Source organism: Trachypithecus francoisi, unplaced genomic scaffold, assembly GCF_009764315.1.
Source record: "Trachypithecus francoisi isolate TF-2019V2 unplaced genomic scaffold, Tfra_2.0 Lachesis_group11, whole genome shotgun sequence".
Lineage (NCBI taxonomy): Eukaryota > Metazoa > Chordata > Mammalia > Primates > Cercopithecidae > Trachypithecus > Trachypithecus francoisi.
Genome location: NW_022681456.1, coordinates 29,585,263 through 29,598,845, shown reverse-complemented (window position 1 = coordinate 29,598,845; position 13,583 = coordinate 29,585,263). Strand labels below are relative to the sequence as shown.

The following is a 13,583-nucleotide window of genomic DNA, read 5'->3' as shown; positions in this document are numbered from 1 at the left end:
CCTGGAGTTCCCTTTACCACTAACATCTGGGCTTTGACTTCCTTCCTTCAGTCTGTAGGATATTATTGACACACTTCTTGTCTCCGTTTGCGTGTTGATCCTGGTAGGAGCAGGATCTTCTGATTCTCTTATAACCCTTGACTGCAGGCTGGACCCATGTTATGCAAACCGAGTAGGAGTTTACTCAGTCATTAATCACTGAGTCTCAAACTGGGCTAGTCACCTACTGCTGCTCAGAGCCTAATTGTCCCAAGCCTGGTACCTCCAAAGGGATGAGATAAGCCTGCTGACCCAGCCTGTCACATCCGGAGCACTTTGTGTGGTCAGCTAGGCCTCTGAAGTCCTGCATCAACGTCACAGTTATATCCATTGCTTGCCAGGGGTCAGCCACTGTGCTTAGGAGTGCCCAACCATTCTTTCGTTTAATTTCTCTAACAGCCATATGAGGTAAGAACTGTTATTAACCCCATTTTACAGACAAAGAGACTCTAGCTGTGCCTCTTTCCCAGGACTGCTATAACAAACTGCCACAAACTGGGTGGGTGAAAACAATAGAAATGTATTTTCTCACAGTTCTGGAGGACCAAATCCAAAATTAAGGTGCCTGCAAGGATGTGCTCCCTCTGAAGGCCCCATGGGAGGGTCTTTCCTTGCCTCTTCTGGCTTCTGGTGGCTCCAGGCATTCCTGGCCTGTGACCACATCACTCTGATCTCTGCCTCTGTCTTCACATGGCCTTCATTTCTGTATCTGGGTCTTCTCCTCCTCTTGCAAGGACACTTGTGGCATTAAGTGGTTAATCTAGGATGATCTTATCTGGAGATCCTTAATTACATCTGTAAAGACCTTTTTCTAAATTAGTTGCATCCACAGTTGCATCCAGTCCTTAGGACAGCTCAACCCACCAGGCTGGGAGGAGTGAAGGCCCTTGCCCAAGGTCACAGACCTAGTATGTGGCATGGCCAGAAATTGAGCCTATCTCTGTCTTACTCAAGACCTGCGCCCTTGACCATTTCTTGGGGTGCTTGTTCTTCCTACAAGGCCCAGTCCCAACACCTTGTTTTCCTGTTTATATTACTTCCCACCTGAGAGCCACCAGTTGTTGACATGAGAACAGTGCAGACACCCTGTAATTAAGGCCCTTCTTCAGTTGAGCCTCCCATTATCTCCTCGTGTTGATCTGGCAAGTTCCTCAAGAGATCAATGTCCTCTACATGAAACAGTTATGTAAGGATAATAAAGAAACTACAGAAAAGATGGGGGCTGAGATATGAAGCTGTTACCACTAGAACTATGGCCAGCTTAATTTTCATAGGAACTCTTCCATGGGCCATTCATGTTTTGTAAAAAATGGCCACCTTGTCTTGGACAAATGACTCCTGATACAGCTGACCTGGGAGATTCTGAAGATCCTTTGCTACCGTATCTCAGCAGCATATTCCCGTAGGAATTAACTCTGTTGCCAGATTGTAAAATTATAGGCCATAAGGGGCCAGGCAGGCAATAATATCAGTAGGAAGACCCAAATCATATTGCTGCTCTAATGGGGAAACATCTACTCCAACTGACTGGTGCTCTAAACTGTGTCAGCCCAGTGTTGACAGTACTCCTGCTATTGTAAAAGATACGAAAATTTATGAATTTGTATGTAAATTTTACCAATTTTTAAATGATGGTAATTAATTTCAGAAAGCTCTTTTAAATACTGGGCTAAACAAACAAAATAGTCCTGGTGCTAAATCTGGCCCAATAACAATTATTTCTGCTCAAGTCCTACCAATGAGGACTGTGAAACATTGTCTTTCCTTAGTCCCCAGTCCAAACTACTTTAGTCCATTTGTGCTGCTCTAACAGCTCAGAGGATACCTGAGACTGGGTAGCTTATAAGCAACAGAAATGTGTTTCTCACATTCTGGAGGCCGGGCAGTCCAAGATCAAGGCACTGGCAAGTTCTGTGTTTGCTGCTGGTCAGCTTCCTGGTTCATACATGGTGCCTTCTTGCTCATTGGTAGAAGGGACAACCGAGTTCCCTTGGGTCTCTTTTTTCTTCTCTTTTCACATCAGAAGGGTAATATGCCAATGTTGTAACAAGTTTTGAGGGAGGCACATCTCATAGAATAGTGTGAAAACCCAATATCAAGCTAATGAACCACAAAAGGATCTCTCTTTTATAAGGGCATTAATCCCAGTTATAAAGGCTTTGCCCTCATGACCTAATGACCTTCTAAAGGCCCCACCTCCTAATGCCATCACAGTGAGGATTAGGTGGGGGACACAAACATTTAGACTAGAGCAGGAGGCAAGCATGTTGATGGGACAGAGACTGGGTGAGATGGGAAGGGTTGTAGTGATCGGACAAGGTCTCTCTGCAGAGGTGACTCATTCCTGAATGTTGAGAAGTGGGCAGCCACATGAAAATCTTAGGGAGAATGCATAAGCAAAAGGAAGAGCAAGTCAGGGGTCCTGGGAAAGGGAAAAGCTTGGCATGTTCTGAGAACTGAAGAGAGCCAGTGTGACTGCAGTAAAGGGAATAAAAGGGAGGTGGTGAGAGGGGCCAGATCACCTTACACCATGTAGGCTATGCTGTGAAGCTTATATTTTATTCCAGTTATGACTAGGAAGCCACTGGATGATCATGTAGATCAATGTCAATGTCTGGCTTGGCTCTCAAATCTCATTCTGGCTGCTGTGATGACTGTGTATGATAGGGGTTCAAAAGCAGAAGCAAGAAGACCATGTAAAAGACTAATAGAGCAGACCAGGAAAGACCAGAGTGGTTTGACTAGAGCTGTAGCAGTGGGTGTAATAAGAAGTTGCTGGGGCCAGGTGGGCATGGTGGCTCATGCCTATAATCCCAGCACTTTGGGGCGCTAAGGCAGGTAGTTCGCTTGAGCTCAGGAGTTTGAGACCAGCTTGGAGAGAGAGAGAGGGAGATAAATCATTGGACAGGGGATGCATTTTGGAGATAACCAACAAGACCTGCTGATAGACTGGATATGGGAAATACAAGGAAAAGGAATCAAAGACACTATCTAGGTTTTTTGCTGAGACATGTTGGTTCTACTCGTGAAGATAAGGATGGCTTACAGATGAGGAAGCGTTGAGTGAAATACCAACAGGCCTGTCTTTTTGTTGAGTTTGAGTTGCTTGGTAGCCATTCAAGTGAAGATTTCCAGTGAAATGTAAGCCTGAAGGAGAGATCATGACAGAGGTACAAATATAGGGGTCATTGGCACAGAGATGGTATTTAAACACATGGGACTGGCTGAAGCACAAGATGAAAGTTAGAGGCAAAGACGGGGCAGGCAGAGGGGCCCTGGATATTAAGCCATTGAGCAGAGGAAGAAGTACCTACAAAGAAGACTCAGTAAAAAAGCCCACAATGTGGAAGGAAAACCACCTATCAAGTATAGTGTCAACAGAGGCCAAGAGAACAAAATGTTTCAAGAGGAGTGATTGTACAGGCAAAGGATGTTGACATGTCACCTAAGTTGAGAGAAGAGAACTGACCACTGCCTTCTCAAGGTCTCAGTTCTTGAAGACCTGGATCAGGGTGGAGGCTTGTGTAAAGGTGGGACCAAGAGCCTAGAAGTAAGTTGAGAAAAAAATTGGAAGTAAGGAAAGTAGAAACGTAGACAACATTTGCAAGGATCTTCCTGGGCAAATAAATGGGGTAGTTAATGGAGAAGGATGTGGATTGAAGGAAGCATTGTTTATAACACTTGACTCTGGAAAATTTTAAACCTATGTTAAACTAGAGCAACTAATACATGAACCTATCTGTACCTGACACTCAGGTGCAAGAACCAACTCATGGTCAGGCTTTGTTCATCTATACCTAGTGGGTTCTCTTAAAGGAAAAGAGAAAAGAGAGTTTGGCTTTTTTCAAGATGAGTAATATGAAGGCATGTTTTTGTGCTGGGGAGTATGATCTGATAGAGGAGAGGAGGTAGATTGTTACAGGAGGAAAACACAGGAAGGGGTGAGAGGAAGTGGGACCCAGAGCCCAGGTGGAGGCATCAGCCTCAGATAGAAGCAGATGTAGTGTCAGTCTATTAGTCAGTGATGAACTAGTGAGTCCATTAATGAGTCAGTTCATTAGTTAGTTAGTTAGTTGTTAGTACACTTATTAAATAAGGAAAGCAGAATCCATGAGTTCAGACCCAACCAAGTGGTGAAGCTCAGGATGGGGAGATGAGGTGGTTCTTGTTACCTGTGTCTCTTTTCTCCATGAGGTACAAGTGGGGCTTATCAACTAAGATGAGAGGACAGTGACTGAGAGTTGAGAAAGGTGAGGAGTGGAATATCATCTGTATTAGTCAATTTTCATGCTGCTGATAAAGACATACTCCAGACTGGACAACTTACAAAACAAAGATTTATTGGGCTTACAGTTCCTCATGGCTGGGGAGGTCTCATAATCATGGTGGAAGGTGAAAAGCACATCTCACATGGTAGCAGACGAGAGAGCTTGTGCAGGGAAACTCCCATTTTTAAAACCATCAGATCCTGAGACTCATTCACTATTACAAGAAGAGCACAGGAAAGACCTGCCTCACAATTCAACCACTTCCTACCAGGTTCCTCCCATGACACATGGGAATTGTGGGAGTTATAATTCAAGATGAGATTTGGGTGGGAACACAGCCAAACTGTATCATCTCTAGAGAGAGGGAAATTAAATGTACTGCAAAAGTGCAGGCATCTGTGTGCATACCTTTGAAGGGAGTCTGGATAGCATGTATCTGTGACTTTCTCAGGCAATGCACTGCCAGCCCGGCTGACCCAGAGAAGTTAGAGTGGGACCTAGGAGGGCTAGGGATTTGCCAAGCCATAGTGATGGAGGGAGAGAAGAGTCAGGGAGGCTCACAGTGCTCCACCTTGCCAGCTGGCTGGGGGCCAAGGGGGCTGAGTGGGTGGGCAGCAATGCTGGGGAGAAAGAAAGAAGCTCAAAGGAGGGGAGGTCCCAGTGGACCAAAGGAGGTTGGAGACTGCACTGTTAGAAGAGATAAGTTGAAATGATAAAAGTTGGTGGCCAGAAAGAGAGAAGGATGCTTGAAATGGAGCTCTCAGGAGCAGTCAGTGCACTTTAATGTTGACTGCAAAGCCAGAGGGTGTGGGCAGAAGTGGTAGAGGCCATTGACAAGGGTATTGACACTGGGAAGGATGGCAACATCAAGAATGAAAGGAAAGGCAGTCATCCAGGCACCACCATTAGAACCAAAGAGTAAAAACTAGTGAAGGATTATGGATATTATGTGTTCAAAGGATGAGGGTGTGGAAATGTTTTGGAAGTGACAATGTACAGTAAGAAAGACACTGTCTCAGAACAGCCAGGACATTGCCACTTCAATCCCTCACCAGTGTGGAGGTAGTGGAGGAAAACAGCTTCACTTGAGAGGCACAGGAAGGACAATGTTTGCAGGAGACAGAGACCTCTGCAGGAAGAGGTGAAGAGAGCTTACTAAGAAGAGGTGAGAATGTCAGAAAGTTGCTAATGGCAATGAGTTTGAGAAAGCATGGGGAAGGGTGTGCAAGGAAGGGGCCTATGGGATCAGATGATGCATGTCTAGAGGAACATGGGGTGAGTATCCCTGCAATGAGTGTTCCCAGGAATGTTAGCTTTGAATCATGCTTTGCTTTGTTTGTATTTTAGGTCTCTGCCCATCTTCCACACCTTATGAGATCTTTGAGGGCTGGGACAATGTGTTCTATTTTATACCACCTGCCTTCTATCTGATAATGATTACCTTTTCCTATGATCAGAATTTAGCTTAAAGCTGGGAAATATCAAACAGGTGGAGTCTTACTAGTTAATACCTGGATGCTGAGAACTTTCCAATTTGGCAACTCTGGGCTTACCTGTACAGGGCTGGAGATCTGCTCAAAGGGACCTGTGATCTTAGGATACAAGGCCAGGTGAATAAGATGCCCCTATCAGCATAGGGAATTGGAAGGCAAGCTCAGGAAAAGGACAAACAATACAAATGAATCAAAGAAAGTGAGACAAAAAATGAATTCCAACCAAAAATGAATTCCAATGCAGAATTGCTTTGTAAATATCAGTAGAGCTGGCAAACTAACTGGTCTAATCCCCACCCTTTGCCCCTTGGCAATTTTACCAGAAAAATGGCGGCTGTAGTGAATTTGCCATCTGCAACCACACTGGGCAAGGAGAAAGAACTTGTACTTGCAAGCCAAACTACGTCGGAGATGGATTTACCTGCCGTGGCAGCATTTATCAGGTAATGTGAGACATGTTTCCATAAAGTAAACTCTACTTCCCTAAAAATGCCAAGAATCCACATAGCTAAGGAATTATTCAAGAGCTTGGTGAAATGTAAAGCACTGTAAAAATATCAAAGGCAATTTTATGTAAATCAGCAACGAAAAGAAATTTTGTCTTCCTCTGGGAATTCATTTGACCTGAGAAAGAGTGTAATGTAGGGATTAAGATGGACTGTCAGCTCTGGAGTCAGAAACGCCTGGGTTTGAATTCAGTTCTCCTGGTTAGTAATGTTACTTTGAGCATATTATGTCACCTCTCTGTACATCAATTTTCCAATCTGTAAAAGAAAATAATGATGGTACCAACTCCATCAGGTTGTTAAAATAAGGTAATATGTACAAAGGACACAGAGTGCTCAGTAGCTCAACCACATTATCATGGTGTGGATTGCTGCATGTGCATGTGTGCCTGTGCATGCGTGCATGTGTGCATGCACATGTTAAAGTGTACATGCATGTGTGCATGTGTGTACATGTGTATGCTTGTGTGTGCATGCAGGTGCATGTGTGCATACTGTGTGCATGTGTGCACACGTGTGTGTGTGCATGCATGTGTGTACTGAGCATAGTGGTTGAGGCAATGTGATACTTGCAGGTTTCTGCCTGTTATAAAGTAAATGTTCAGTTATTGAAAGAGGGATGAAAATGTTCTGGCTGATCAAATGTTGTTAATAGAGTAACCAAATCTGCCCTAAACCTATAAATGATTTTTTTTTAAATATTTGAACGTCAGAAAATGCTCTTAAAGTTCAGATACTTCTGGAAATGGCTGAACCTTTCTTTCATAAATCAGATGGCGATTCCAGAAAGGTTATAGAATTCACACTATGTCCACATAGTTATTCTGAACATTAATTGTCAGCCTACAGATGAAGCTCCGAAAAGGCCTGGTGTTACAGATTTCCAGTTGAAGGGATGGCAGAGAAATCATCCCGTGACAACCCTGTATTGGTCTTATATATATTTCACAGGCATTAAGTGAAACTACTCTTTATTTGCAGGAGCTTCCCAAGAATCCGAAAACTTCCCAGTATTTCTTCCAGTTGCAGGTAAGAAATGTACATGTCTAACCATAAGAGTTCAGCCTAGGCCGGGTGCAGTGGCTTATGCCTGTAATCCCAACACTTTGGGAGGCCGAGGCGGGTGGATTGCCTGAGCTCAGGAGTTCGAGACCAGTCTGGGCAACATGGCAAAATCCCATCTCTTTTAAAAATACAAAAAAAATTTAGCTGGGCATGGTGGCGCAGGCCTGTAGTCCCAGCTACGTGGAAGCTGAGGCATGAGAATTGCTTGAACGCAGGAGGCAAAGGTTGCAGTGAGCTGAGATCATGCCACTGCACTCTAGCCTAGGTGACAGAGTGAGAAACTGTCTCAAAAAACAAAAAAAAGAGTTCAGCCTCAAACCAAATACAGAATAAACTGGTAGCCCCTAGAGCTGGTGAGGGTAGAAGAAAGTCTGGGACCCTGAATTTCTAGAATTTTCTGCATAAGAATGTAGTACGTGAAAAGACTCTCATCACACCAGTAGAGAAAAAGGTATGACTGGGACAGCTGGGTAACACTTGGGGCAAAAAAATTAAGTTTGATCTTTCTGCACATCATACATCTGAATGAGATTCAGATGTAAGAATAAAATATTAAAAACTAGAATAAAATCATAATATAAGAAATAAGATTTTAATAAAATCATCCAGAACTAGAAGAAAATATGCTCATAGTAACCACATGATCTTAGAATTGCAAGAAGACAATTACAACAGTTGAGTACATCAACTTATGTTTTATGTTTGTATTATTATCCTAATGATATAAAATACTGATATGTGCAAGAGACACTGGAAAAAAATACCTGAAAATAAAAGATCTGCTTCTAGGTGGTGGGACTAGGGGGGCAGCTATTATTTTTTTCTTTGTGCTGTATTTTCAAAATCTTTAATACAATAAACAAGTGTTAATTTTATAATGAGAAAAAAAAAAACACATCTGATTTCAGTTATGGAGAATCTAGGTTTCATTTGAATCCCAGACTGAAACACAGGTCTCCTCATCCGGTCTTTGTTTCAGCCAGGTGCCATCATCTGTGGTATCAGCCCGAGCCCCTGCATGTACTGATGTTAAGTGATGTGTGAGCCCCACCTTTCTTCCCACAGGAGCATTTCGTGAAAGATCTGGTCGGTCCAGGCCCCTTCACTGTTTTCGCACCTTTATCTGCAGCCTTTGATGAGGAAGCCCGGGTGAGCTCAAGACTGAGAGGGCGGAAGGGGGAGGTCTGCAGCTGGAACATAGTCTTTGGGCCTCGCCCGGGAACCGAGACTGGAGATGTTTCTAAGCAGGAGATCTAAGATCAGGTTGGAACTCACCAGCAATAGAAGGGGCTGCCTCTTGGCACAGGGACCCCTATCAGGAGAAACATTCAGGTGGATTTGGGGTAACCACTGGCCAGAGACTTTCTCAAAGACATTCCTGAACAAGGTATGAGGTTGGAGAAGATGAACAATTCTCAAGTGAATTAGACCTCCCATAGACAAAAAACGGGTGAGGAGGGAGGGATGCTGGGTTAAAGAGATTTAAATAGATTCTTTTCTTGCAGGATTGATCAGAGCCTTTACTATTCTAATATTCATGGGGGCTCTTCATACTGGATTGCCCTTTCGTAATAATAATAGGTAACATTCATTGTAAGTGTGTCAAGCACTGTTCTGAGTGCCCGGCTTAGATTTACTCATTTGGTCCTCACAACAACCCTGTGAGTTGAGTGCTGTTGTGATCCCCCTTTTTTTTTTTTTTTTTTTTTTTTGAGACAGAGTCTCGCTGTGTCCCGCAGGCTGGAGTGCAGTGGCGCGATCTCGGCTCACTGCAAGCTTCGCCTCCCGGGTTCACGCCATTCTCCTGCCTCAGCCTCCCGAGTAGCTGGGACTACAGGTGCCCACTACCGCGCCCGGCTAATTTTTTTTTTGTATTTTTGGTAGAGACGGGGTTTCACCATGGTCTCGATCTCCTGACCTTGTGATCCGCCCGCCTCGGCCTCCCAAAGTGCTGGGATTCCCATTTTATAGCTGTGAATACTGAGGAAAGTAGCATTCCCAAGATCACATGACTAGCAGGGGGTGGAGCACAGACCCAAACCTGAGTCCATGTACTTAACCACTGCACACCCAGCCTCTCTTTGCCTATATTTTGGACACCAGCAAAGCAGAGGCACAAAAATAGTTTTTGAAAGAACTTGATACTTTATAATTCAAAATAAAAAGTCATTAAAGGAGTTATGAAACAATGAGAAGTTTGTGGGTTTTTGATTACACTTACTTTATGGTTAATATTGCTTGATTGTTTGTTTGTTTGTTTTTGAGACCGGATCTTGATCTGTCACCCAGGCTGGAGTGCAGTGCCACGATCTCGGCTCACTGCAGCCTCTACCTCCTGGGCTCAAGTGATTCTCATGCCTCAGCCTCCAGAGTAGTATTTTTAGTAGAGATGGTGTTTTACCATGTGGGCCAGGTTGGTCTCGAACTTCTGGCCTCAAGTGATTCACCCGCCTCGGCCTCCCAAAGTACTGGGATTACAGGCGTGAGCCACTGCACACAGCCTTGTTTGTATTTTGAATTCCAAATAGAGATACGTCATGATCTTCCCAATACTGAAAGTTTAAATCTGGCACTGATACCTCTCCAAGAGGGGGATATACCATGCAGTGTTTCCCAGAAAATTCTTTTTTGAGGATCATCTCACAGAACTTGGGATCTTTGCAACATGTATTGTGAAATCCCGGGCCAGAGGAACCCCATGTTCCTTCCACGCTGAGATTCCACAATGGAGACAAGAAAGGAGCTAGAGTCACCTCCTCCCTTTTGTCTGAACAGCCTTCACTCTATAATCCTGACCACTTACAAAGCTTACTTCCCAGAGTCTGGGTGGGCCGAGAGGTGTGGAAGAGAGAATGGAGGAGAGGAGAGCCAAATGGCACATTGCAGCAAAAGGCTCCTGCCTCTGGCTGGAACCCTCTGATTTTCTGTTACAGGTTAAAGACTGGGACAAGCAGGGCTTAATGCCCCAGGTTCTTCGGTATCATGTGGTCGCCTGCCACCAGCTGCTTCTGGAAAACTTGAAATTGATCTCAAATGCTACTTCCCTCCAAGGAGAGCCAATGGTCATCTCCGTCTCTCAGGTAGATGCCAGTTATCCTTAGCTCCTCTCTCCCCTAGATCATGTCCTTTGCAGGGAACCTGGATGGAGCTGGAGGTCATCATCCTCAGCAAACTAGTGCGAGAACAGAAAACCCAATGCTGCATGTCCTCACAAGTGGGAGCTAAATTATGAGAACTCCTGGACACACAGAGGGGAACAACACACACTGGGCCTACTGGAGGGTGGAGAGTGGCAGGAGGGAGAGGATCATGAAAAATAATTAATAGGTCCTAGGCTTAATCCCTGGGTGATGAAATAATCTCGACAACAAACCCCTGACACAAGTTTACCTGTGTAACAAACCTGCATATGTTCCCCTGAACATAAAATTAAGTTTGTTTCTTTTTAAACAAACTAAGTGCCTTATCCTTAGGTCCGCTTTCTCTTTTTTTTCCTTAAATTAATATAAGAAATAATAGGCCAGGAGTGGTGGCTCACGCCTGTAATCCCAGAACTTTGGGAGGCTGAGGCGGGTGGATCACAAGGTCAGGAGATCGAGACCATCCTGGCTAACACGGTGAAACCCGTCTCTACTAAAAATACAAAAAATTAGCTGGGCATGGCGGCGTGCGCCTGTAGTCCCAGCTACTCGGGAGGCTGAGGCAGGAGAATGGCGTGAACCTGGGAGGCAGAGCTTGCAGTGAGCCAAGATCACGCCACTGCACTCCAGCCTGGGTGACACAGCGAGACACTGTCTCAAAAAAATAATAATAATAATAACAACAACATATGTTAAGTGATTTCTGTATGCAGGCACATAGTATTTGATGTGTACTAACTCATTTAATCTGCAAAATACTCCCTTGGTATAGACAGTGTTAATCCTTAATTTCCAAATAAGAAAACTGAGCTCAGAAAGGTTAAATAGCTTGTCCAAGGTCGCACAAAGAGCAAATATTAGAGCAGGATTAAAACCAGAGGCAGGCCTCTCCAAGTAGTAAATAGAACTGCTTTTGGTAGCATTAGTCAGAAGCTGGAAAGGTTGAAAACTTTTGATCCAAGTCACTTGACCAGGCTGGTCCAGTCCCTCTTTACTACAGAGAAACAAATGGTGACTGTAGAATTCCTTGCAGAAGGAAGAAAGCCAGGAGAGGAGGTATAGAACAAATATAAAAGAAGCCAATTTTGAGCTGCTTGCTTGCTTCATACTGGAGAATCATATTGAAATTACTGTTTTAGATGATTCTATGTTATAATTAACTTCTCCAGGTGAAAATTACATGTTATCTCTGTTTTCACTTTATAATAATAAAAATACACTCAAGTATTAACTTGGATATTCAGGTTTTGCTCCTGATAATTTAACACGTTGGTAAAGCATTCTGTGAGAAGCAATTTTATGTCTATTTCACTTTGTGCTCATTTCTTTTTTGTTTTTGGTTGATTTCAGGGCACAGTATATATAAATAATAAGGCTAAGATCATATCCAGTGATATCATCAGTACTAATGGCATTGTTCATATCATAGACAAATTGCTATCTCCCAAAAATTTGCTTATCACTCCCAAAGACACCTCTGGAAGAATTCTGGTAAGTAAACTCTCTGTCATATTTTCAGCCTGGAGTGACTCAATACATTATCATCTCTATTCTGATTCGAAGTCATCGTTTTGAAACATTTTCTTTTTCTGCTTCAATCTCAAGCAATTATTAAAAGCCTAGTAAACATTATTCTTAATAAGAAGTAAATAAGTAAAAGTCTAAAATTGTTAAGTGGATTTTATATGTTTTTCTTTAGCATCCACAAGGACAGGTAGTCTTACATAGGTTTAGAAGATGGAGAAAGAAAGAAAGGAAGGGAGGGAGGGAGGAAAGAAGGAAGGGAAAGAAAGAAAGAAAAAATAAATTTGGAATAAAACTTCTTCTAAATTGACAGAAAATGTAATTTTAACTTTTATTTTTATTTATTAATACAAGTCAAGGTCTTTCGTTGCAGAACACAGAATCCACTGTACTTAGACCAAAAGTTTCTTGAGATAGTAGATACATCATCAAATCTCTGGAAGGGTAGAGACTAATTCAGATGCTACACAGCTGGGAGCAGAGCAGCCCAGGGAGGCCTACAAAGGGTAGACACCTGGCTGGGTGCAGTGGCTCACACCTGTAATCCAAGCAATCTGGGAGGCCAAGGTGGGCAGATTGCTTGAGTCCAGGAGTTCAAGACCAGCCTGGGCAACATAGTGAAACCCCGTTTCTACTAAAAATACAAAAAACTAGCCAGGCGTGGTGGTGCCTGCCTATAATCCCAGCTACTTGGGAGGCTGAGGTGGCAGAATCACCTGATCCCAGGATCAGATGCTTGCAATGAGCTGAGGACAGTGACCTGAAATCATGCTACTGCACTCTAGTCTGAGCAACCAGAGTGAGATCCTGTCTAAAAAAGTTTTTTTAATTAAACACACACACACACACACACAAAGGGTGGATACCTAACCTGATAACCTTACCACCACCACCAGGCTGTTCTGGCTGTCCTGGCTGCCACAGCTCTGTGACTGCCACCTGTCTCCAGCTTCACCACCTTGGACACTAGACACTGGGCTATAGATGTCCCCATTGTGCTTGCCGGAGGGGTTGATCTCCCTTCTACCAGCTGCATCACCTCATATTATTTATTTCCACCAAGAAGCTTTGCACAAGTGCTTCTGCTTGGAGGACCTTATATCACATGTGGGGCTCTAGCTGCAAGGGAGTCTGGGAAAAAGTAGCACTTAGCATACTAGTCTCTAGAATGCAGAAAAGTGCTGTCAGAAGAGAGCTCGAGCAGGTGCTGATGAGCCCATCTGTATATCTGCCGGGTTATGTTACCTTTATTTTTTTCGCTTGAGCGCTTGTTAAATTCCTTGTAAACTGTATAAGGAAAAGTTTCATGCACATTCTTACTATCTTTGCAGCAAAATCTTACGACTTTGGCAACAAAGAATGGCTACATCAAATTTAGCAACTTAATAAAGGTAAAAATGTAGGGGAAGTTGACTCAGAGGATAACCTGCCTAAAGAAGTTTTGTTTTGTTTTTGTTGTTTCTGTTTTGCTTTGACATCAGTCAGCTGTTGCAGGATCTGCATGGGCAAGTCGCAGTTTTCTGGAAAGCAAAGTCATTCTCTGCCACT

The 13,583-nt window shown here is 43.6% G+C and overlaps 1 protein-coding gene and 1 non-coding gene across 3 annotated transcripts in view; one reads left to right on the top strand and one right to left on the bottom strand.

The window, feature by feature from the left end:
- The window catches only part of STAB2 (stabilin 2), a 168,906-nt gene that overhangs the window by 121,275 nt on the left and 34,048 nt on the right, over window positions 1–13,583 (top strand). For both annotated transcript variants that reach the window (XM_033220865.1, XM_033220866.1), the window contains exons 45-50: window positions 6,124–6,243; window positions 7,288–7,335; window positions 8,437–8,520; window positions 10,305–10,451; window positions 11,862–12,002; window positions 13,367–13,426. In XM_033220865.1, the coding sequence (XP_033076756.1) occupies window positions 6,124–6,243; window positions 7,288–7,335; window positions 8,437–8,520; window positions 10,305–10,451; window positions 11,862–12,002; window positions 13,367–13,426 (600 nt within the window). The remainder of the gene's footprint in view (window positions 1–6,123; window positions 6,244–7,287; window positions 7,336–8,436; window positions 8,521–10,304; window positions 10,452–11,861; window positions 12,003–13,366; window positions 13,427–13,583) is intronic.
- LOC117091251 lies at window positions 2,057–2,159 on the bottom strand. Its single transcript, XR_004440358.1, has one exon. It is a non-coding gene; the product is annotated as a small nucleolar RNA U13 (small nucleolar RNA).